General features: G+C 47.8%; 1 protein-coding gene across 2 annotated transcripts in view; it reads left to right on the plus strand.

Moving 5' to 3' along the window:
- Positions 1–11,291: 11,291 nt before the first annotated feature.
- COL5A1 (collagen type V alpha 1 chain) overlaps positions 11,292–25,278 on the plus strand; it is a 121,245-nt gene continuing 107,258 nt past the window's right edge. The window contains exon 1 of one of the 2 annotated variants that reach the window (XM_015879297.2): positions 11,292–11,523. In XM_015879297.2, coding sequence (XP_015734783.1) covers positions 11,424–11,523 — 100 coding nt within the window. In that variant the 5' untranslated portion in view covers positions 11,292–11,423. The remainder of the gene's footprint in view (positions 11,524–25,278) is intronic. The other variant, XM_015879296.2, reaches the window with a different exon arrangement.

The following is a 25,278-nucleotide window of genomic DNA, read 5'->3' on the forward strand; positions in this document are numbered from 1 at the left end:
GGACGAGCTATTTCCATCTGATACCTCCCTGTGCATTAAAGATCTGGTAGACTCGTTAGGATGCCTTTGAGCTGTGAGGTGTGTATGGCCAGAAATCCCTTCCACCCCACCCCCCTTTTTGTGTCAAAAGAAAGCCACGGTATGTATGAGAAATGCAAATTGCTTGGCTCGTTCTGGAAAGCAGTGGTGAAGATGATGGCCCATGTCCCATAGAGTGGGATTGCCTTGGCCCCAGCTCTCCATGCAGTGTGTATTGTCAGCTGTAACTGCACTGTTTTCAAACCCTCTGGATAGAATAAGTGATGAAGGCAGCGAAGCCAAAAGTAATTCAGCTCTTAGGAGGCAGTTGATATACTGTGCTGTTCTTCTTCTTGCAGGAGATTTATTTTCAGTTAGCCTTATTGAATAGCCTGAAATTTCTCATGTTTAACTCTTCCCTAGGCATAAAAGAAAGCCCAAGGTGTTCCATGCTGGTTGCAGTGCGTGCAGGCTGCCTGCAGCGTAACCAGGCAAAAATCAGACCTAGTGAAAGCTTTGTGTCTGTGGCAGTAATATTTCTTTTGTGTGCCACTATTATAGCTGTTAGAGCTCATGGTTCCTCCAATACATGAGCTGGGAGCAGATGCTAGTAGTTGTCTTTAGTACCCCCAGAAGTGGTTGTGGTCGTCAGGCCAGATGCACATGGGAAAGGGGCAAAAACCACCAGGGCAATGGCCCTTCTTCAATGGGAGACTCAAATAGTGAGAGCCCCATGGGATGCTGTGCATAGAAAGGGCTGTTTGGAAAAGGATGCTGGTAGAATTATCAAAAGCCACAAAGGTGGGGTTCTGCTGCCTGCTTGTTAACAAAGCCTGTAGATTATCTTCTATTCATATTACCGTGCTTTAAAAGGAAGGGAGTGGTGGCTGGAGAGTGCAGCTCTTCTCATCCCCAGGGCTATCGATGCCATTGCAGCATCCAGGAAACAACGGAGCCCCTGTTTAACTTCCTAATGTTAACTCCATAGCATGGCATACCCAGCAAGGGGATGAATAACCCTGTGCAGCTAATTGCCTTTCAGCTTAAGCACAATGATGAAAACATGCTGTTTTACTGTACAACCTTCAGAGTGCCTGCATGAGAAATGGTGATGTTCCCACCCAGAGCTGGAGAGCCCTGCTGGGAGGTGACTGCAGCCCTGCTGCCCATCGCTGGCTGTGCCCCCTCTGCTCTTTAGTGCTTTATATTCATTGTGCACCTCTTCAGAGTGACCAGGACAAGTTCTGCCCATCTGTCCTCAGGGCTCTGTAAAAATGACCCAAATTTGATCTCCCCCCACTCACTTTTCTTGCTGTGATGCCACTGCTATTATCAGAAGCGCCGTCTCTGCTCTGTTGTGTGTGTTAAGCTTGCTGGGCAAAACTCAGTTTTGTGCAGGATTTACAACCTCAGCCTCTGAGAGGACCCACATATGAATGAACTGCCACACTTTGCCTTATGATAAGCAAATGTTGATCTCAATCCTGCTAATAGATGGTATCTGTGCTGACAAGCTGCATGGCTTCTGTGAGCTGAGGCACTCAGCGTCTCTGAAGGATGAACTGTGCATTGCAAGGTAGGATTCCTTCTGTGCTCTGGTGACTATGAGACTCCAGTACATGAAGAGCAGAGGATGATAAGGATGATGCATGTGCGGCTTTTATCAAGTATCACATATCAGACTTGCTGTGGCTCACCAGGGAGTGAAGCTTGCAGTTAGCAGCAGATTTTTTGCCATGTTACATGGGGTAAGTGTTGACTGTGAGGCTGAAGCAAATGGAGCGTGGTGAGCCACTATTGGGATTGGAGGCTGCTCTTGCTTTTGAATTGCACTCTGGGAGGCAACATCCTTTTCTCTCAGCCCTTGAGAGAATTTCTCCATAGCAAGGAGAAAGCAGAGTAAGCTGGGCTTGTCTGTATTGAAGCCATGGGGATTTGTGTGGGGGATAATGACTTTTCAGTGGACTCTAGGCTGATATTTCCATAAACGTGTTTCCAACTTGTCTGAAGAATTTGCTCAATGGCCCATGGTCAAACTATAGACTTGAGAAGTACAGATATTCAGAAGTATTTCGTTACTCATTTGGGGATGCAAAAATGCAGGCGCTGGAGAGGTCAGCATAGAGCTCTATTAGGAAACTTAACTCTCACATCTGTGATGTTCCCAGGGTTAGGACACAGCTCAGCTAAAATGCCAGAATCTGAACTTTCTGTGATGTGACTCTCACTGTATGTGAACTTATGACTGACACCTGCCTGTACTGGAACTTGGACTGAATTGAGTCCCTGGTACCTGAGAGACTGAGTGGTTCTCTCAGAGTGGTTTTGCAGCCCAGTGCAGGACTGATGCTGAACTTCAGTGGCTGATCCACCAAAGAGCCAGTGAAGGGGCTGGGAAATAATTCAGGCTTCTTATGATCAAACTGCTGCCTTGGGGAAGGTGCTTTCCCCTGGCTGTCACAGTGAGCTCCCAGTCCAGCTGGGAGCTGTGCGTGTCTTGATGCTGGAAGTCCTCAGCCCTATCCTTATTGCTGTCTCCTGGTATCTGTGAGAGGCTAGACTGCTTCCTGCTGGGTTAAGACACTAGGAGAGGATATGAGAGAGAGAACTCTGATGTGACAGCCTCTGCTGCAGAGGCATTTTGTTAGGAGCTGGCTTTAGTGGGGCAGGTGCTGTTCCTGCTGGCTTCTCGGTGTTTCCTTGTCATCTGCAAACCTGACTTCCTCCACTCCACTCACATCTGCTTTCCGCATTTGTTGCCTCCTGCTCTAGCAAGGGTCAGGCTGCTATGTAGGAGCACAGCCTGCTCTGCCCATGGGGCCACCCAGCAGAGACCCCCTCTAGCAGTGGGCAATGGGGGGCTGTGCTGCTGCTGCCACAGCCTGGAGTGAGTGGGGATGGATGGTGGACCCACATACAAGAAGACCATGCTGACTTCCCAGGATTGGTTGTCCTTATTCAAATATCAGCCCTCAGCACTTGGGCCCTCTTGCACAAGGAAAAACCCAGCAGCCCAATCAGTGAAGCCAAGTAGAAGCTCACGGGCAATAGGATTTCTTTACCTCTAAATAGTTCTACCAACGCATTTGTGTGTCAGTAGGCAGGGGTCAGCTGTAGGCTCTTTAAGAGGAGACTTCTAACACAGAGAATCTTTAGTTTTGGATTAACACATTGCTTTGTAATTGCATCCTTTTAATTGGGTGCCTCTGATGTGCCCTATAACAGGTGTTCTTGAAGAGCAGAGTGAACAAGCAGCAGATTCACTGAGGAGCTCTATTGTGAGCTCTGTAATTTCCAGCAGCACATTAAAAAGAAACCAACCCCAATCATTTAGCTTAGAAAAACAGCAAGTGTTGGAGGTGCTTAGCCAAGCAGCAAACATCCTGCGAGTCACTTACAGCTAATCAGAGGCAGGCAAAATTGCTGCAATGAGAAGTGAAGTGATTTGGAAGTCGGAATGCATTTGCATCTGAGTGCAACTTAGAACATAGTTTGTTTTCGTTGCTTCTCTTTGGGAAGTGGGGCCCCTCTGTGCTAATTATAAAGAGCCTGTAAAAATAAGGCAATTGGAGTGAAAGCTGCTTTCCTTCAATGATACAGAATGCAATGATGAATTCAAGGGTGGGCACGGCCATAGCAGTTTCCTGTAGTTATTAGTGTTGTAACCACTAATAGGGGAAGCAATGTGGTTCATGAGACTCTGCATTTTGGGGATCCCAGCCTTGCAGTAACTGCTTTTGATGTGACCACAGCAATTGGCCATTCATTCTAATGGGCTTCATTCATTCCATTCATTCTAATGGGCTTCTGCAAGGCTGTCCCAGAGCCACTGGGATGCGGTATCAAGGACAGGTCAGCATCCATGTCTGGATTTTCCAATGTTATGTCTGTTCTGTTATTGTTTCCTCCCAATATCTTTAAATGTCTAAAGAAATACTCTGTGTATGTAGTCTTAGAGAGGTAAGAAATGCAAAGAAAACAGGAGATGGACCCTATGACATGATGTCACTGATGGGACCTGCCAGTCCAAACTTGGCTGGTGTATTGAAGCAGTGTCCCAAACAACCTCCTCAATGTGCAGGCAGCAGCCACAGATCCTCACGGAACAAACACATCCCCTTCCAACCTGAGAGACAACACAGGCTTCTTTGATTCCTCCTAATTGCATTTCAGTGTTTGTGGTCCAATTGTACTGTTTCTGCAGAAGCTCAGCAATTTTGGTTGCTGGCTTCCTCTCCGAGCTGACCTACAAATACCAGTTTTCAGGGGAAGATTTATGAGCAGCATGAAATTACCGTCTTGTAAAAGCACAAATCACGGCTATAAATAGGGGTCTGGAATATGTGCAGAAACCCTGAGGGAATGGAGACTCCTGCTTTGTCTGTGCAGGACAGCCCTGCTAACCAGGTTAAGGAGCTTGGTGCTCTGACTCTTGTAAGCTGGCCCAGTGCCCACCAACCTTCCATTAATCCCTATCCCTGCAAGGATGGAAATAACATCTGGCCAGACTGACATTGGTCAGGCTTTATAGCAACTGAGAGCTCTGAAAACTGAACCTTCTCAAGCCTCGTATGCATTTATCTTCCTTTCCAGAACATTGGTAGGCAAAGTTTGTTTTCAGTGAGTTATTTAGCAGAAAGAAGGATTAGGCTGAGGGCTAGCATTGATTAACCCCTGCACGTTGAGTTGTTTAACAGCGTAATGGATTAGTCATGTTTGCTGGTGACCTTTTGTCAATCGAATCCCTCATCTGAAGTCTCTTCTGTCTTTCTAAATACACATACGCTTAGAAGTGGAATCTGTACTAAAATATCCCTAAAATGAATAGTTAGCTTAGCACAGCACAGGCCTAGGCTGAATAGCCCTGGTATTTCTGATCTTGCTTTGGCATTGTGTGAGCTAAGCCATGGGTACCCCATTTCTGCAGCTGGCTGCTTAATGTTGCCCATAGAATGGATCAAAGTGTTTGCAGGGTCCTGCCTACGAGCCACGTGTGGAGCACAAATTGTCTGGTTAGAAATGCATTGCTGGAAAAGGGCTGAGTTTTTCTATGGGATTTGGAAATTAAATACTGTAATGTTTGGTGGTGAAGCAGTCAGCTTCATTCAAAGGAAAGGTGGAGTTTCATTGCCTTTAGAGCTATGTCAATTGAAATTGGCTGGGCATCTGAGGTAGATGGTACGTATTTCTACTGCTGAAGCCAGGGACTGAGGGGGAGAAAAGCTGCTTGCTGAGGCCAGGTATGACCCCAACGTGGCATCTCCAACAGCAATAAAGTAATGATGGCTCTTCAAGGTCTCTTCATGCTGTCATCTTCATGCTGCCAGAAGGGTATAAAGGGCCCTTACATAAATCAGCCTTGGACCCAGCAGAACGTCTGGGATGAGGATTTCTCCTCAGATCTTCCATTCTCTCAGCTGTACCGTGACAAAGCTGTTATACTTGACTTTTCAAGCAAAATAAGGAGTTTTCTGCCCCTGTTTTGCTGTAGTACAAGTCAGGTCAAGAAGCTTGCTGGGTTTGCTAAAACAGATACTTTAGTTCAAACAAGACATAATTCAGCAAAGCCCCCTGGCCTCTATGAAACTCAATCCCCTCTGGCCTCCTGATTTATGAACACAAAGCCATGGGGAACTCCTGCCAGAAGAAAAGGCTGCATGAGAGGTAAATAAAAGGCACTGGGCAGGTAGGTGTTAGGAAGCCATCAGTGTGGGATCATCCTCCAAATAGGCATCGTGTTTCTGCTGTAGGACTATAGGGAGCACATGGGTGCTGCAACCTGGAAATCCAACAGCAGTGAGTTTGTCTGGTTTGCCTCAGAGTTACCCAAACTGGGAATCTCATCAGTGGGAAGAGGGACTACAGTCACTGTAGGGACTTGTGGCAAGGTGATGGTGTGTCTGAAAAGGTGACTTACTGGAAACACTGAATGGACAGCAGTAGAAATTAGTCATGTCAAAGACCATTTGGTGGCTGGGTAGGATTCCTTGCATGATTCATCCACAAAAATGACTGCTTTGCCTGACGTTATATTTCCCCTCTTTATTTAGAATAGAGTTTAAGCTGTGGTCCGTTGTCTGGATTGCTTTTTGATGGCTGGGTGGTACGCATAGCATCCTTGTATTCTCATAATTTCTAAACCACTACTTGGACCAGGGGGGATAAAAGGCAACCAAATGAAGGGCTTTGTCACTCTAGAAGCCCTCAGTGGAACGAACCTGTAATCTTAGGAAATCAAAGGGGAGTCTAGGGAATGTGTCATTTTTAGTGTCCTTAAGGCAGCGAAATTAGAAGTGAAAATAGCTGCCTGTAAATTGTGTTTATAGGGTTAATTGACAGGAATATTAGAGAAGGGAAAGTCTGGATGAAAGCCCTTGGGTCTGAGCTGCTCTATTTCAGGTGGAGGTCTAAAGAAAGGACTGTGGCCTGGTGGGACCAAAGTGTACTGGGATGCATGGATGGGTTACTAGAACTCAGCAGAGGAATGCGTAAGTGATGCTGCTCCGTGGCAGTGCTGTGACCACTCATTCTTGTGAAATTCACTCAAATTCTTGCCGTATTACTGAGCTGCAGAAACCAGCAGTGGAAAAGGTCTCTGTGGTGTCTCTCTCAGCCCACTGATGCTGGAGTGGGACCATTCCCAGCTATGCAGAGTTCTGTGCAGACCTATCTGATGTGATTCACACTGTTGGATGTCTCACAGCTTCCTTTGAGCACTCTAATTGACCTTCCACAACTAAGGAGGCCTTAATATACCAATCATTTCCCTTCTACCTTAGACTGAGTTTTATGCCATTTAATTTCCATTCTGTTCTCATTCAAGCCATTCCTTCTCATTCACTTGCTGGGTGCTGCACTCTCCCATTGATGCAGCACTCTCAGGTGGCATGGACTGAATTATGTCAGCTTTTGCCAGTGTAGAGCTGAAGAACTGCTGTGATGGAAAGGAATCACCAACTTTACATGTGGCTGCAGAGTGGATACCCATAAACATGGACTGCTATACATGCAAAAGTAATTCTGCATCCTATGGGTTAAGGTTAGTATCTCCCCGTTTCTTATTCAGCTTATCCCCCAAGATTTCCAGCAATTTGCTTCAGGTTCAGGATGTCCCTGGGAAGGATTCCAGCTCATCTCTGATGAAGCAAGAGGGCCATCTTGAAAGATGTAATTAGCTAATTGTGGTGAGGGAAAATGAAATGCAGACTTTTTCTTGCTACAACACAAAGCTTGTTTGTACTTAGAAGCCACCAAAGCTGATCTTTAGCAGTGGAATATTTGGCTAAACCAGAATGATGGTAGCACAAAGAGGCTGGTAGTGATTGTGGATGTGATCACAGTTAACATCTGTGCAGATCATTATTATGGGGAATGTAAGGTAGCAGGGAGGTGGGATGCCTCATTTCTGGAAAATGAGCTATCCCAGCACAGCTGCTCATCAGCATTCCTGGAATAGCAATGAGAAACAGGACGACTGCTGGGGAAAAGCATGTCCCAGTGACCATCGTTAACGTGCATAAAGTGGAGATGCATGGATTGCAGGCTGTCATCTGCTTGTGTCCTGTCCGTTCCCTTTCATCCCTGTGGAGAATGCTGAAAGTCTGCCTGCTGGAGGCACTTGGATTTAAACACAGGTGGTCTAGATGGAAATATTCCTAATGGCACACAAGGCTGACCCTGGAGGCCATTGGGGAATTGAGGATGTGCACACAAGCCTTGTGGCTTGGGCTCACCTCTAATCTTCAGCCATGATTATGATGGACAAACTAGAGCTCAGAACTGAGTTTTGTAGCCTGTACTCAACGAAGCCCATGTTAGGGTTAAGGTCTCCCAGAGTTTGAGAAACAAAGGAATGCCTTCATTTTTTTTTGGCCCTTGTGAAGATCAGAGGGTAAGTTCCAGGCCCTTGTGCCTTAACATAAAGCTTTCTGCAGTACCAAGGATTATCTGCCTGGAATCTAGACAGATGATAAAGGGTTTAGCCTGGGCCATTGGCCACAGATCACAGGGCATGAGGAAATGGGATGTGGGGATATGGAGAAGGAAGAGCAGCTCTTCTGTCCGTCACTCAGGCTGATACTGGATGCAGAGAGGAGACCGATGTGGGGTGAACTGCGTTCATCCTTTGCAGGCACTGTGGTGTGATTTCTGTCCCTATGCTTAATGTCAGTGTCATTCAAACACAAGGCTTGGAGTTGTTCACATTGAACTGAGGGGAAGGCAGCAACGCTGGAAAAAGAGGAGGAGTGGAAAGTCTGTTCACTTCATAATGCTATTTCCTCTCTTAAACAAGCTTCTTTGACTATGAAACATTTCAGTGCACAAAAAAACAAGCCCCACCTCGTGCTGGCTGCTCTCTCCCCTGATGGGGTTTGTCCTGGTGCCACCTCATGGCAAAAATCAGATCTGAATTTCCAACAGAATGACTGAAGGCTGGAAGAACGGGCCGCCCAACTCCCAGCCTTGCAAAGCCAAAGCAGGTGTTTAATGCTGGACATTCATTCTGCTGGTGCTATTTTAATTCTTGTTTTGCAAATTGGCTTTCTGGGATGGATAGGTCATAAATATAGGAAGTTTTTCTAGCCCTGTATTTCATCTGGGGGCATATCAGTAGCAGAAATTGAGTCTGAGAGGTGGGAGATTGCAGGTCACCATTGTCTTTCAGTTTGTCTTTCCTGGCTATTCATGCAACAGCTCAGGCAGTTCTAAGAGTTTCATTTTCAGCCTGTTCTTGGCAGGCACTCAGAGGAATTAACTTATTATCAGTACAACCTGGAGTTTTTCTGGTTATCCCAATATTTGCTTTCAAATCACTGAATGCTTTGGAGTGCTTTGGCAGAATGCTTGTGTCTGACTGGTTTCGTGGCACATGGGTTGATTATCAGTTTATTTTACCTACGTGTCTCTTGGGTCTTGAGGAAAGCTCACCAACATCTCCCATCCTGTAAGCAATAGTTAGCTGAGCTCAAGGTGCTTTTAGCTGCAAAAACAAGTTATAGACAGCTGCCATTCACTAGAGGTATTTGACCATTCACAACTGCTGCAGTTGCTGGTGACTATTGGGATGTTACCCTGACTGATTGCTGGAGGGTCTGAGTTGTGAACAAACCCATATGGTATGAAGGTGCTGGGAGCTTGCAGCACCATATAGAAGACCAAGGCAGGGGCTGGCTCTTTAAACTTGGCATGTGAATGCTGGAATTTTCCAGTTTGCTATTACAAGCTTAATGCTGTATTGCTCTGCTATTGTTGAGGAGGGGCAAACAGGTCCGTGCAAGCTTCTACATCACCTGGAAAGCAACTGGAAACTCAGACTTTTCAGCAAAGCTCCCTGGGCCTGGGTGTTCTCAGCTGCTGTGTAAAGCAAAGTGGCTTTGTATCTGATGAAAGTTGAGGTTTGGGTATTCTGGCTTGCTTTTGGAGTGGGGGCTTTGGGAGTATTTGGAGTATGGTTGTAAGTGAGGGTTGTACTGCTCTGACCTGCTTTGATTTCCTTGTCTGCAGCTCTTTCAGTGTACCAGAAATCCTTCCTTTTGCTGTATGCCTCTATGAAAGGGTTGGGGATTTCAACACCTGGGCTAGTGTTCAGGTGTTAGTGGGATTTTCACTTGCATCTGGAGAAGACAAAAAGGGGTTTCATTCCCAAACAATGAGCTGTTTGTGAGGTCTGAAATGCCAGCAACATCTGGAGCAGGAAGATGAGGGGTGCTGGCATTCGTGCTCTGGAGGCTGAAATCTCTCATTCTATAGAATCAGATGCTAGTGCCCTGTGAGGGCTTCTGAGCCTCTATGCAGGAGATAAAGCATCCATAGAAAGACTGCAGGTTGAGTTATTGCTTTGTTCTGCTATCACAGCAAGAGGGGTTACTGGTTAGCTAGTGCAACCTGCAGGATGTATTGTCCTTGTAGCTGCCCTAGGTCTGCATGCATACACCTGAGATGATTTCTCTTCATATGACAGAGGGGAAAGTCAATATCTCCCTCTGTCCCATGCCAGAGGCACCTGTGAACCCATGGCAAGCTGTGAGTGTGACATACAGTGCTGATGGGTGCTGCCATGGCTGGGCTGTACCCAGTACGTGCTGTGTGCTGGTGTTTGCAGGGATGCACAGGTGTTATTTGTACTGAAAGAACGTGCCTCCAGGCTCCTCCTGAGTATAGAGCACAACTTAATTTGTCTCGCCAGCCTCCTGCCACACGGTTACTCATGAAAGGTGGGTATCCTGGAAGAGGCTTTCATCTGAGACGTGCCTGGGAGTGCCATTGGCACAGTGCTCACCTTGTGCCTCCCAGCTCCTGCTGTGGGGCAGCCCACGTGTCTCTCACCTCCCTGGTGAACTGGTTTCATCAGGCAACCTCCTCGCATTGCAGCTCGTGCTGCAGCCTCCCCAGGTTTGCAGCAAGGCTGCTGGGAAGGGGAAAGCATTCAACAGGTTGAGGTGAAGTATTTCCTAAGGGTAAGGATTGATGTCGAGCAAGCTGCTGGAGCTCTGTGCAAACCCCTCTTGTACTGAGACCTCTTCCTACAGGTGTTCCAAACAAGGAACAGGATGGATGACCTCTGAACTATGTGTTGTTTCCTTATACAAGCAGAAATGGCCAGCAGCTGCCCAGGTCTGTGCAGTGCTGAATGACCAAACCCATAGACAGTGCAGGAATCTGAGTGACAGCACTGATTTATCCCCTAAAAGCAATGAAGGCCCTCAAGGTGCTGCTCAGCAAAGACTGGGGAGGGCTGGAAAGCTTTGGTGTGGCTGATGGCATGAGTCTATCAGTGAAATCACTTCCTTGCCCTCCTTTGCAGTGACTGCTTCATTTTATTTGCCATATCCTCACGTTTTGCCACCGTGTCCCATTCTAAACCCCCCGCTCGGGCCTGGGAATGGAGAGGGGGCAATCGGCACCGCTCCATCCCGGGTCAGCTGCCAGGGAAAGGGGAAGGGGGGGATCGTTTGAGGGCCGGGACAGCCGGACCGCTTTCAAACTTACCGCCCGGCCGGGAGCGGGGGGTGGGCGGGGGGGCCGGGCCGGGGGCCGCTCCGCCCGGTCCTGATTTGCTGCGCTGCTCCGAGATTGACAAAGTCTCGCCTTGGGTTTAAAAGAAGAAAAGGGAAGGAGGGAGGGGGGGAAAGAGAAAGAAAGTTTTCGCTGCAGGAGCAGGCAGGGGCCGGGGGGCAGCGCGGCGGAGCGGAGCACGGAAGAGCCCCCGACAGTTCAGTGGCCGTCCCATGGCTTTATAAAGCGGCTGCTCCCGGGGGGTGGGTGGCGGGGTGGGGTGGGGGGAGAGAAGAGAAAGAGAAGAAATCCCGAGCGACTTTTCCTCGCTGCTTTTTTTTTTTTTGTTTGTTTGTTTGCTTCCCCTTCAATTGTCCCGAGTTGGTGCCCCGTTGTTTTTTGTGTGGACCATGGATACGCACACGCGATGGAAAAGGCGCAGTTGGATACGGAGCTGGCAGCTGCACGTCGCGTTGGTGCTGTTGGGCACCGCGGCCCTGAGCCGGGCAGGTAAGCGGCAGGACCCCCGGGACCCCCCCCCTTATACATCCCCCCAACCCCAGGAGCTTGCAGCGCTGAGCCGGAGCGGGGAGACGCGATGCCCTCCGGGTGGGCTTTGTGCAGTGGGCGACGCGGTGTGTCCGTGATCGAAAGTTAAGAAAGAAGCCAAAAGAAGCCGAAAAAAGTCCACGCTCAGACAGACTTTAGCAGCTCGGGTCCGAGCGCCGTTTGTCAGGGGGCCCGTAAAAGGGGGGGAAATGTTCGAGCAGTGCTTTCTCCTTCTTTCTTAAAGAGGAGCCGCCTGTTGCTGTGCTGCTTTTTTTTTTCTTTATTCTTTTTACTCTTTTCCTTTCGGAGCAAAGAAAGAAGCCAGGAGGTGTTTCTGAAGGCTGTGGTTCTTTACGTGGCTGTGGGTAGATCTGTATTTAATCAACTGGAAGCCTCACTTCTCGTATAGCTCTTCTCCCCGTGGGGGAAGAAACTTTTGTCCAGCAGTAATCTGCTCTCCCCTCCGTGCACATCTCATGCACGAAAGCCTGCAGGCTTTGCTCTGCACCTCAAGGCTCATTTCTCTGCCCTTTCCTCCCATCCCAGCCCCAGTTTATGGGCTTTCCCCTTCAAATGATGACTCCTGAGTGGGATGTGAGGAAGCACAGTGAAGCAGCAAATAGAGCACAGTGCAATGAGAAACCCCACAATGTCATCTGTATGACCCTGCAAAAGTGGGGCTGAGCACTGGAATTCACCAAGTGGACGCTTTGGTTTGCTGGGAGTGCATTTTGAGAGCTCTGCTTTCCAAATGTCTGCCTTCCCCGGGCTGAATGTGAAATGCCAGAGCAGGCTGCGTGCTTGTGGGAATGCTGTGAGAGTTTCCAGGGTGTTTGCTGGGATTTTAGCAGATGCTTGGAGCTATTGGTGCTCTGGGATCTCTTGAAGTCGTATTAGGGAGGAAAAGGCTGAGGAGCCGCTTGCTGGCAAAGCTCGTTTTCAAGGCTGAAAAGTTGAAGATGGAGTTTGGCAGGGTGACCTGAAACAAAGCAGTGCCCCATGGAGCTGTGCTGTCTGGGGTTTTGATGTTGGTGCTCCATTCCCCAGGGCTGGCATCTTTCCTACAGAGCCTTATGGGGCTGTTTGTGTGGTACCAGCACTAACACTGAAGGTTGGGGGGGTTCTGTATATAGCAGCCTGTTTGCTAATGGCTGTAATTTCAGTGTATCTGAAATGACCTTTAGAAAAAGTACCACGTAGGAGTGCTTTCATTGCTGGTTTGCTTGCAAATCTGAGCGGGGCAGAAAATGAATTGCTGGTCAGGGGGTGAAATGCTTGTGGAATATCACTGCCAGGAAAAGGGAATGGAGCTGCTGCTGGAGTTTGTCATAGGGCAGAAGTGTCAGAGTGATGGAGCTCTGACCAGAAGAACACTGGGTTGATGCTGGCTCCTCCTGGTTCCTTTTGGTGCAGCCGGCTCTCTTGACTTTGGTGGTTCAGTTTTCAACTAACACAGTCGCAACTGTTTCAAAGGAAAGTTCACAATGTTTTCTTTTTTTCCCCTTTTGGTGTTTCAACCCTTTGAGGGCATCCTTTGCAGCTTAGCAGGGTCTGCCCTTCAGCCAGCTTCATTGCAATGCCCTTAACTTAGAGCCGCCAGGTAACCTTGCTGGAACGCTTGGCTTGCTCTGGGTTGCAGCTGCAGGAGTCTGATCCAGCTGGAGCAGCGATGCCGCCGTGGCTGGAGAGCTTTAGTAGGGCCAGCTTCTGCTCCACCTAATGGCTCTCACTGCAAAGAGCTTTCCTAATGAACCTCCTAATAGGACATCAGCTAATTTAGATGAGGGAGGAGTCAGATTTGGACTCTTGATGATGTGGGCTAACAGACTTTGGAGCTTTTCTTAGCATCTGTCCAAGTTTTCTTGGGTTGTATTTCAGCCCAGATTGTTTGTTTCGTTTTCATTTTAGCCACTTTCTGTGTGTGTGCGTGGAGAAACAAAACGCTTGTGCTCGTTCTCAGATGTGGATCCATCAAAAACTCCAAAGAAAGAGGGAAGAAACCCAGGAGAGAAGGTTTCCAGAGCAAACAGAGCAATCACAATGCCCAAAGTGACACGAACTGAGCTGCCTCTGAGCGCTGCCCTTCCAGCTCACTTTTTCCCATATTTTAACAGATGATGTCACACAAAAATCTAACCCACAGACAAAGCTGGAGCCTGTCAGTGCTTTTACAAATGCCTGTAAAGTTGGATTGGGTTTTTTTGGGTGAAAACTTTTGGAAGCAGCAGTTTCCTTTAGTGGTGAAGAAGTGTAATAAGAATACATGGCGTGCTCTTTAGAAGAAAGAAAAAATGCTGGAAATTATGAAGTATTCTGTTACCATCTGTTGCTTCTCTCCTTGGCTCTTCCCCAGCCATCTAGAATGAGCTAAAAAGAAAAGAAATCTTAATGCAGCCAATTAAAAGCCTTTTGTTTAATATTTTGCCAATTGAATGTGTTGATATCGTTTTACAAGGAGAAATATGACTTGAAGTTTGGCACTGATGGTAGCTCTGATTTCCAGTCTAAAACCTGGACTGTGCTGTCTGTGTACCGCCAGGTTGGAACGGGGCTTGAGCATGAAAGCACCCCAGCTGTTGGCCATGCTCCGTCCAGAGGATGCATAGAGGCATTCAGCTTAGGTCATCTGTTATCCTTCCTTGTGAGCTGGAGTCAAGACTAAAACCCTTGTAGACCCTTCCTTTAGGGGCTCACCCCCCTGCAGTGCTGGTTGCTGACCCATAGTAGAGGAGCTGGTTGCATTGGCTCCTACCAAATGGAATGGTGACTTTGGTTCTTCAGTGTTGCTGTGTTGCCTGGGCAATGATTCAATAGGGGACTGGAGAAATCCCACTTCATGATGACCATAATGACCAAAGGGTTGCTGGGGTGTGACTCTCTTAAGGCAAACTGCTGAAGGGCTGATGGTTTTGTGGGTGTCCTCCCACTTGCTGGTGTTGCTGTGTCAGCTCTCCAGTGCTGGTGCCTCCTGTATAAAGTGTCTTTTAAAAAGCAAAAGCAATCCAACAGACACAACCAGTGCTAATCACAGTGCTTGCTGATGGTCTGCCCTAGAACAGATAGGGAGGGACTGCCAAAGGGATGTGCTGCCTTGTACTGTCCACTGCCTCTTACATATTGCTGATCTTTGTAGATGCATCTTTAGGTAATCTGAGTTCTGTCTGGACTTAGAAATAAATTGGTGGAAGTGCTTTCTAGGAAAAGGTTCTTCAGTATGAATTTTACTTATCTGCAGCAGGAAAGCAAAGTTACCATTGAATTTGACAGTTTCTTTTTACTGCTTTCTTTCAGGGAGTCTTATGCCCTGATTCCTCAGCTTGTTGCTGGCTTGCTCTTGTGTTTGAGATAGGCTGCTCTGCATACACTATAGTTTGGATGCAGGGATGCCCAGGTCTGATTTGATTAGAGCAGCTGCATGTTTGGGCTTGAAGCACTGAGCACCTGGTGGGAAGGCAGGGCCAACCCGGGGGAGCTCAGGTGTATTCAATGCACTGAATGACCAGAAGGGCTGAAGCCAGGATCCACCCCTTCCCAGACCTCATTTAAGGGTTGGCAGTGGAGGTGAGGGCATCTTGCTGGAGATCCCTGCCTACCTGAGGCCTTCTGAAGGTAAGCAGCTTCTTTCCTTTATTTCTGTGCTTATGGCTGTTGCAATGGAGCAAATCCTCACATGCTGCAGCCTGGGACATTGCTGCTCTGCTGTCACTGCTGTGCTTTCCATTGCATTACAGAAGTAATTCTCTCTATGAATGGGGAATTCCCTGTTGCGTTACAAGTGTAAATTTGGCACTTCAGCCCATGTTCACATGCACCCACGTCTGCTCGCCTGGTTTGTTTAGCAGGAGGTTTGCTTGAAAACAGTGTGGTTCTATCAAATTATTTCCAGACAAATTATTTGGGTTTGGTTTGAAAACAATTAACTCTTCAACATGAATATTTTGGAATGTGGAAGTTACGCTTTAAAGCTTTGCTGTGTTTCTGTCCAGGATAGATTTCTATTCATGTATACAGAATATACTGATGCAGGCCTGGTAGTGACTGCAGATACTTTGATTGCTGAGGCTTTTCAGTCATTTGCTGATGTTGGATCAGATTTAATATCTTCAGTATTTGTCCAGCAGTGCCAGCGTTGCCATGAAGGGCTGTGCATGTGAGTGTGCTCCTGCAATGTAGCTGGGAAGTTTGCTGCTTTCCCTGTGCTGTCTGTCAGTGCTGTTGGCTTTCAGGTTCTTTAGAGTAGCAGAACTGGGTTGAGTTGTGGAGGTTTCCCTGCACTTGGTTGTGTTCTGGAGCTGGGTTGCTTGGTGTCTCTTGTAGCTCTCATTTTGGGTTGTGACCTCTGCACCTCTTGTATGGAGCTGTCAGGAAGGTTCTGACTCCCTGCTGATGGGAGGATGGCTTTCTGTGAAGGCCTTAGGGGGTTTTTGGAAAGGAAAACCTTCCTGGGAGCCCTGTGCTGTGCTTCTGGAGGAAGCAGGAAGCCTCATGTCCACAGCTGTGCATGGTGATAGCTGCAGTGCAGCTCTGCCCATAGCTGGGAGCTCAGCTGTGTTCCAGGGGTTGATTTGGCAAAGCTCCTGCCCTCATGTGGAGTTCCTTTTGTTAGGAGCTGCTTTGTGCTTTGCAGAGCTGCCAACATGCTTTACCCTTAGCTTGAAACCTCCTGAGCCCCATCCTTCAGCATTAAATTACCTGAAAATCTGAGACTTGAGTAGACTTTGGAGGCTGAGTGTGGAATATCTGGATGATTCTGTTTACAGCTGAAGCCTTCTGCAAGCTGGAATTTCCTTGGACCAGTGGCTCATTGCACTGCTAGGCACTGAGCACCAGCCAAGCACACAGCAGCATCCTGAGCTTGCAGATCCACTGTAGGTACAAATCTTTGATGGAGCTGAGCAGAATGCTGTCATCTGAAGGCTTTCTATTGCCATCCAGCATTGCCCTTTAGCTGCTTTTTACCTCCTGCTTCTCCTTCTCTCTCCTGGCTTGCTCAAGAGGCTGCTGGATCCGCCTCCTGCAGCTGCAGCCTGGCTCTGCTGTGTAATATCAAAGCTTTGTGCCTTGCTAGCTGGGCAGGAGCTGGTGGGGTATGTGCTGAGTTTGCAAAAGGGCAGTTTATTTCTTTAAAATAAATTTGAAACCTTTGTGCAAAAGGAACAAATAGAGAAAATCCCATTATGGGAAGAGTGACCAAACCCGGAAGGGGGGAAAAAAAAAGTTGAGACATGAAAGAATGGAAAAATGGTTACAAACTGATGTTATGTGGAAAAAACCTGAGGTTGGCAATGTGGTGTAATTCACCACCGGGTTACTGCTGGCAAATTTAATGGCTCTTGAAGTGAGCTGAGTTGAAGCATCCGAATGATGCCGTGGTTGCTTTGCGGATATGTCTGGAAAGCCTTTAGAACTAAAATAAACGGAGGAGCTGCACAAAAGGCATTTTTGAGGTTGGTTGCTCTGAGTCTAAGCTCTCCCTCCCTCCAGAAGCCAACAGGATTCTCAGCATCATCTGGAAGCCTTCACGATGTTGAGACGTTCCCTTTTTGAAAGGAGGGAAATGACATTAATGTGTTTACAGTGCTGGGATATTTTTTTTCTTCAGGATTGTGTAATAAGTGGGAAAGAAAAAGGCTGGTTTAGGGATTGAATGTAAGGAGTGAGCAACACCGGGGATGGTTCCTGAGCTCCCTGGCTTTTGGGCCTGTCCCTGTGACATCAGGTGCTCTATGAAGCACTGTCCAGAAATGAAACCTGATGCAGGTTGAAGGGCTACCAGGCAGCTAAACATGTAATTTGGTTTACTGGGAATAAAGACCCTTTGGAAGCTGGAGGGATGCAGATGGAGGTGGGGTGCTGGATGCTCCAGTCGGGTGCTGGTGTGGGGTACTGTGTGTTAACTCTGTGCTGTGAAGCAGGGATAGGTCAGGTACACTGCTGTCAGTTTGTCAGCTGGCTTTCAGCTGGTTGTCTTTGGCTGTTTTGCTGATATAACCCAGTGTATTGCTATGGAATGCTCTGCCCCTGTGCCAGTGCTGGACTGTCTTCATCCCCAGCGTGTTTGGTGTGAATTCTCCTGAGGTCCCTTTCAACCCAAGCCATTCTAAGTCTCCTATTTCTGATGCTGCCTTTCTTCTGATGCTCTGCCCACTGAACCCGGAGCAGCAGGAAAAAGGCCAAGCTGTCATCCTGTTGTGCTCAAGGGCAGCTTCTCATTCATCTGAGCAGTGTCTGGGTTTCACCTAGAGCAGCTGGGCACCCTGTTTGGATGAGGTGTGTTTCAGAGGCTGTCTGTTCTCCCAAGGAAACTGCAGCTTGCTGAAGATCTGAGTGCTGGCCTGGCTTAAACACAGCTCAATGTTTGTTAGCTTGAGGTGACCCTGCGTGCCATCCCTGCTTGCATCAAGCTGTGCATCTGCAGCCAGGGAGATGCTAATTCTTTCAGAGTAAATAAAGTGAGTTTCTTTCCTGGCTCGGCTTTTAAGCAAACTGCTGAAAGCCCTTTTCTCTCTCTTTGCCTCTGTGCACTTCAGTGCTACAGCTTGCAGAAGGGATGGGGGAAGTTTTGCAGCTCTGCTGGAAATGCTGCAAGAAGTCAATAGGGGGAAACTCCCAGAGAGGGGGGGGGGTCACCCAGGGGTCTGCTGGAGTCCCTGCTTTAGGGGGCTGGCAGGAAGTTTTAGTGGCCAAATTTAGTTCCATTGACATGTCAGCTGGAGCTGCTATTTTGTATGTGTGTGTGTGTAGACATACAGGAAAGCCGTGCTGCAGCTGAGAGCAGCTCATGTGTCCTCTCTGAGAGCCCTGCTGGCCCCTCTTCCTCCTCGTTCCTCCCTCCACCCCCTCTTCTGTTTCCAAGACAATACTTCAGTAAGAATTTGTTGCAGCTGAATTCCTGGAGGTGACGCTGCCAGTTTCCCAGGATCTCTTGCACTCGTGCAGCATTTTACACCGTGCTTTTTTAACAGTAAGGCATGAGCCCCTCCAGATGCACCCCTCTCCTGCACAGCAAGAAGTGGTGGGTTTAGGTTGGTCTTTGAGGGGGCTCATCCTCGGTGCTCTGGAATGAGATGCACACACACCCTGTGTACTCATCTGCTGCAGGGTAGAGGTTTGGTCTGAGGGTTGCAGTTCACCGACTGAATAATGAATGCATTGTTTGTGTGCCCTTATTTCCAGCTTGCACCATTAAAAGTGAATAGAAAGGTCAAGGAGATGAGTCACTGTGAATACAAGTGTCATTCTGCTTAGAAAAAATGGGGGAAAAAAAGAGGAGCTTCCAAGCCAGGTGTTTCAGCTGGTGCCAAGCAGCTCTGTTTCAGTGCACTATTAGAGTTACAAGCCCAAATCTTAGCTGAAATCTGAAATGTTCAGGCACCTGAATGTTAGCAGGGGCTGGGATTTGGCAGCTGTGATTGCAGGGGGTGCTGACACTGAGTGCTGATACAGGCTGTGCGCTGAAAACCCCAATAATATTCTCAAAGTAGGCTTGTGGCTGCCCTGCTGCTGCTGCAGTTTATATGCAAAACAAAAAGCTGGAGCTGGTTGGGTTACTAAACTCCTGTTCCTCCTTGTATACCCAGATGAAAAGACCACCTCCACATTAGTGTGGTAACCCTAATACTTGGGCTGTTTTACTCCAGCACTTGAGGCTAGTGGTGCTAAGGTGCTACCCTAGCACAGCATCTCTTGAAGTGCAGGCAGGAAATGGTGCAGTTTGGTTAATTGCTTGGCACTGTATGAACCATTTTACTTGCCTGCTTAACGCAAGGTGATTTCCAGGAACAACTTTTGGATGAGTTTGCTGCTATAAGTTTTATCCAAGCTGGCTTGAAAGCTCCGCCCAAATTCCATTGGCTGTCAGATGCTCGGGATCCTGGACTCTTTCACTACTGATGGGACAGTTTGGTCTCCAGATGCAGGAAGGAGCTGTAAGCTGGGCCTGGTTTGTGCATTGCAGCCTTGGCTCTGATGAGTTGCTGCGACGTGGAAGCTGGAGGTTTCTGCAGATAGATGGGGAGAATTTCCCCTTAGAGATGCGAGGCTGTCTGCCCTATAGGTATCACTGTTCCCTGGCTGTGGGCTGCTCAGTGTCTCATCTTGGAAAGCTGTCGATTCCTTGAAGGATAAGGAGCCCTGTGGCTGCAGATGCTTTCCTTAACGAGGCTGATGCTGTTTGTCTCCCCATCCCTTTGGGTCTTCTGCTTCTTGTAACAAGGGAGGGCAGATCACAAAGAATCCCCTTGTTGTTTCTGTGATCCGAAAGCAACGTGAGGGTGGGAGGAGGAAGCGCCTTTCATCCTTGTCGCTGCCTTTGGCACAGGCAGGAGAGCACTCATATAGGGAAAACTGCTAGGAATGTTCTCTTGTAAGGCTTTGCAGGGATTGGGAGAGGCGTATTATCACGTCTTGTACACTTTCGGAGAAAGTCCCTCTCTGAAATGTTTAAATTAAAACAGTCTGTCTTTTTGCAACTGTTGGATGCTTTCCCTGCTGACCTCAGGAGTGGGGACTGGGAGGAGCAAACTGAGCAATGTTTGTAGCTCCGGCTCCTTTAGAAACTTCACTTCTGGTTCCCTGCAGGATGCAGAGCAGAACAACAATAAGGGCCATATTTGTGCTGGAAACATTAGTTTTCCCACTGTTCTCATGATTACAAGAGCTGTATCAGGAAGCAGCGAATCCTTTCTGTACTGGAGGTTGTTGTCTTGCAAGGCTGTGAATGGAAGGAAGGCAGCAGCACTTGGTCCGTGCCATAGTTGGTCCAGGGAGTGACAGCATTCATGCTTGGATTGGGATTCCATCTGGGGAAATGCAGTGTGAATCCTGTCCTTAGGGAATGGGTTCCTATAAAACATGAAGCAGAACCAAATCTGGAACTTTGGGTTCTTCTTCCAAAGTTAGTTTTAAAAATGCATTGCCAATGAACTTAGAGGTGCTCTGAAACTTCCAGCTCGTGCTAGAAGTGATGTGTTCTGACCATTCAGAATTAACTGAGCAACCCAGAGCCCTTCCCTGTCTGCAGCTCCCTGCTCTGCAGCCTTGGCCAGACAAGCCGGGGCCCTCCTTGCCCTGGGGACACATCCTAAATAAAAGCATTGCTGAAATGGGCATGAGTCCTGCAAGCCCAGAAATAGAGCTGAGTTCAAGCTGCCTGCTGCAGGGTATGGATGGGGTGGGGGAGTTAGGGATGAAGCTGAAAGATCTGAACTTGGGGGTGTGTGAATTCCACCACGTCTTTGCTACAGGTTGTGTTGCTTCTAAGGAGCCAGGATGGGATTTGGACCCTACATGCCTGTACATCTTGCTGTGCTGTGGGTAGTTAACTTGATTACTTTTGATGGTGATGAAATGCAGATTCTTACAGTAAATCTCTGTCAGTGATAGAAGGGCTGAAAATATGTGGATGGAATGGTGTGGAGCTGTGTTGAGGAGCATCAGGTGGGGGTTGGAAAGACTGTGGCCTAAAGGTGGAACACATGGGTATGGCACAGGTATGGCATGGGCTTCTCAAGGCAGTGGGCATAGCCCTGAGCTGCTGGAGCTCAGGGAGCATTGAGACACTGCTCTCAGCCATAGGGTTTGGGTTTGGGTGGTGCTGTGTGGAGTGTGGGGGTTGGACTCAGTGATCGCTGTGGTTCCCTTCCAACTTGGGATACTCAGTAGTTCTAATGTACATGCTTGTAGGCTCACCCTACAGCTACAGACTTAAGCTTGAAGCTTTTAGGAATGCAGATGTATGGGAGTCCAGCTGTTACGAATGGCCTGGTATCTTTTAGGGTGTAGCTGCCTTGAGATCACTTGAAAATCCCAACTTCTGAAGCTCTTTGAAACAGATTCTCCCATGCTGAGATCCAAATCTGCAGGTGTGTCCCCAAGTAATACATCTGGGGGAGGTACGCTTCAATACCTTTCTTTCTATGTTAGTGAGCAGTGCACGATAGCAGAGGGGGCCATTAGAGCAGGCAGGTGTGTCACGCCTGTGCAACATCAGTTGACACAGGATTAAATAAGGCATGTGGAAAATTCTTCTAGGAAGTAAAGCGTAGTGAGAAATAATCACCTGGGAGCTGGGGAGGTGAAACAACCTGCTCTAGACAAGCAACAGTCCTCATCTGTGCCCTTGGAGATCCGCCAAGTGATGGATCAGCACTTGGCATAAGTGAAGCTTGCAGGTCTGTGAGAGCATCTTGCTGAGGGAGCAGCTCTGGTGTTGCACTCAGGGATGTCTCATCAAGTGTGAAGTCTCTCAGTGAGCGAAATGGATGTGAGTGAGGTGGGGAGCCTTTTGGGAAGGCAAAGTGTTTGTACCTTTTGGATTCCTCTGTGCTTGTCCTGGTGGCTTTTGGCTGCAATGGGCAGAAACCAAGAGTAGCCACGATGGCACAGCAAAGAGCAGAGTCTTTTTCAAGCTATCATGGATTTGGGTCTTGTATGCAGCTGATGCATGTCTGTCTGAATGCCAAACAGAATGGCTCTCCCTTGAAAACCTCAAGGTATTTTCGAAGATTTATTGAAGGGAGGAACATACTGTAACCCTTTTGCAAGGATAAAACTTCGCTTTCCCATAGCTATGGAAGGTCTGTCCTCCCTTTGAGTAATAAATGATGGCACATCAAGTGTGCGCAGATTGCTTTTAAGCTGTTGCGAATATCCCCCCCATACGAGGTACCTTGCACAAAGCTTATTTTCTTGATGGAGAGAATATCAAGCACATTCCACGTATAGATCAATCTTCTCAAAACATGCAGGTAACTCTCCTTGGCATTTTCCCCGTCTCCAGCTTCCCATATATTTCCTTACCTCATCTGGCTGCTTCTACAACTCAACACGCCTCTTGCTCATTTGTGTGACCAGTGGCTCTGGCCTGCTCTGCTTGTCTGCATGAATTGATGCCCCGATGTGTAATTTACCTTCTCTCTCCATATACATTCCTTACACACGTTCACGAATGGATGCACAAATGATTGGAAGTGTCAGCACGGCGCTTTTCCAGATGGTGGAAGCATGTTCCTTCATTTATTTCAAATGTCAAACTCAATGAAATTAATTACTCCCAGACTTAACTGAAGCGATGGGGAGATTCTTGTCTCAGTTGGCCGGGTGTGGGGTGAGGTTGCATGCACTAAAGCAGCAGCAGCAGCATTCAGAAGGTGGAATGCAATTATTGGGTTGAGCACTGTTGCTGTCATCTTGTGGTTGCTGTGCTGCCGTCCTGGTTCTTTGCTCTGGCATCTCACTGCATTCCTTCTTTCAGATGGAGCTGTAAGCCAGTCTGCTTTGCTGCTTACCATAGGGAAATAGCTGTTATCAGAGAATTTCTAATGACGGCTAATTTAGGATTAATCTGTTTTTAACCTCGTGGTCTCCGTGCCTTTAAGCCCCTTATCGGGGCCTGACACCGTCTTCCTTAGTGGCCACTTCTCCCAGCACTATGTGTGAAGCCTCCCTTGCCGTCCATACCCAGAAAAATAAACAGCCAGGGCTCCTCTTGCCCTCTATTGTCTCTCTCTTTTGTATTAAGTACAGTAATGCCTCTGAGCTACCCTGGGGCTTCTTCGTTCCCATGCTTCCCCATCCCTCTTACAAAGGACCTCTTTTCTCCCTGTGTTCTGGGTGTTGTGGCTCAGCAAATGTGCCAGCGACCCTTTGCTCCGTATGAAAATAGCCCCTGCCTTTTTGTAGCTGTCACTTATTCTTGCGCCTGTAATTAGTCTTGATCCTGCCTGTATTATTCCCCTTGACCCTTCTCTCCTTACTGCAGCGAGTATGTTTTTGAACATGCTTTCAGCTCCCTTTCTACCTGCGTGTATCCAACTGTGCTGGCTCACACAAGCCTTCTTTGGATTGAGTTGGAAGTTTAATTGCAAGACTGCAAGCTTTCCCAAACCTTTCCCACTTGTGTGTTGTAAGACTCCCCTGGGATGTGGCTGCATGCTCATAGTTCAGATTGCTCTTCCATATGCTGTTGCCTAAGACTGGTGGCTATTTGTATGGCTCCCTCAAATATCCACCTATGTGGGTGTTTAAATGCTGCTGTTGTCATTGAGTTTGAAGTAGTCTATTTGGTGGCATCTTCATCCATCCTGGCTGGTGGCTTGTTGGGGATCAGAGGTGCAACAAGCTGCCTCACTCATCCCGTTTGCACTGCTTGGGATCCTATTAGACTGCTAAGGGGCAATAGGGCAAGCAGGTTGGGTCTTTGCAGGTTGGCTGGCATCATTGTGGGGGTGGCAGTGGGAGGACTGTGCAGCTGAGGTGGGTTTTCCTGCATGCATTAGAGTGGGATATTAAGATATGTTTTGGGGCTGAGTAGCAGTGGCAAGAAATGCAATGTAAAGCTGATAAAGCACACGCTTAATTAACTGCTAGTCTCTAATGTAGGTGATAAAGGGGAAGTGTATTGGTTGGTCAAGTCAGTAATGGCCAGTGCTCAGAGTGGAAGATGAGTTGTCTCCATTTGTCACTGATTGCTGTGACTTTGCCCAGGGGCACTTGTATTATCCTGCATTTGATAAAGGAAGAAAATAAATCCAGCAAGCAAGGTGATGAGCCCTCGAAGCAAACAAAAAGGGCAATGCCAATGTAAGTATATTGTGCTACAGAGAAAACCATTTACAATTAGCTTATCATGTCAGTGTATTCTGTGCAGGTAGAAAACCTGATACACAAGATGCATCTCTCTTGCTTAGAGCTCAGGTGCTGGAGGTGCCTGTGGTGGTTATCATAGCTTGCTTGGAGTGCTCTGCCTGCTGTGATTGCATTTCTTAACACTGTGCAAATGCTGCTTGTTGTGCTCTGCCACAAATCTAAGTTTTGATTGTCTGCCTCTTAGGGACGGATTCTACCAGCTTTATCACCTTCCCTTAAGCAAATTGCTGCTGAACATATTGGGGTTGTTTGAAAGCAGCGTAATATACTGTTCCTTGGTGGGAATAGGGCCTGGAAGAGTTGTGGGGAACATATGGCTGTGCCAGGCATCTGCAGCAAACCTCAGCTCTGCTGAGCCACGTTATGTACAGAGGTGGAATTTTGCTTCCCTTTAGAGAATTCAGTTGTCTGATAGAAAACCAGCCCTTCGTTGGTGCCAAGTGTCAGAACAAGACTGGGAGCCTTCACTTATAGTACTGTCCCTGCTGTGGGGAGCACTGTGCTATGTGGGTCCAAGCACTTTCCTCACTTGCAAATTGGTTGCTAGCAGCCAAGGTGCTGGAGGTATTTCCTGCAGTGCTGTATGTACTGGGATATGGAAAACATCGTTGCAGTGGGCTGTATGATGAGAGGCAGCTTGAGAAAAGGTGTCCTGCAGGCGGAGCTACCCACATGCAACCCTCATTTCCTACCTGCTGCAACAACATCAGCAGTTGCTTTCATGCATGGGAAGGGTTGAGCAGAGGAAAACATTTCAGCTGCAAAATGTATCCTGCAACCTATAGCTTGTGATTTGAAAGGAAATCCTTGTGCTTGCTTTAAGCCATCAAATGTGGCTGCATGGAAACTACTGCTAGGCTGTGTGTGTTTTTAGCAGTAGCAGGACTCTGGTTTTGAAGAAATCCATTTGGAAACTGGGTCTTCAAGTATGGTTGAATTCAGACTGAGAGTGTTTTACTAGAGAAGTTTTATTGGTGCCATGGGACTGGTTCATGGGAAGGTTACCCTACATTTATCTGCCGTTTTACTAGCAGGGAACACTAATTGCTTTCTTGCTCAAGTTAAATG

Source organism: Coturnix japonica, chromosome 17 (genome assembly GCF_001577835.2).
Source record: "Coturnix japonica isolate 7356 chromosome 17, Coturnix japonica 2.1, whole genome shotgun sequence".
Taxonomy (NCBI): Eukaryota; Metazoa; Chordata; class Aves; order Galliformes; family Phasianidae; genus Coturnix; species Coturnix japonica.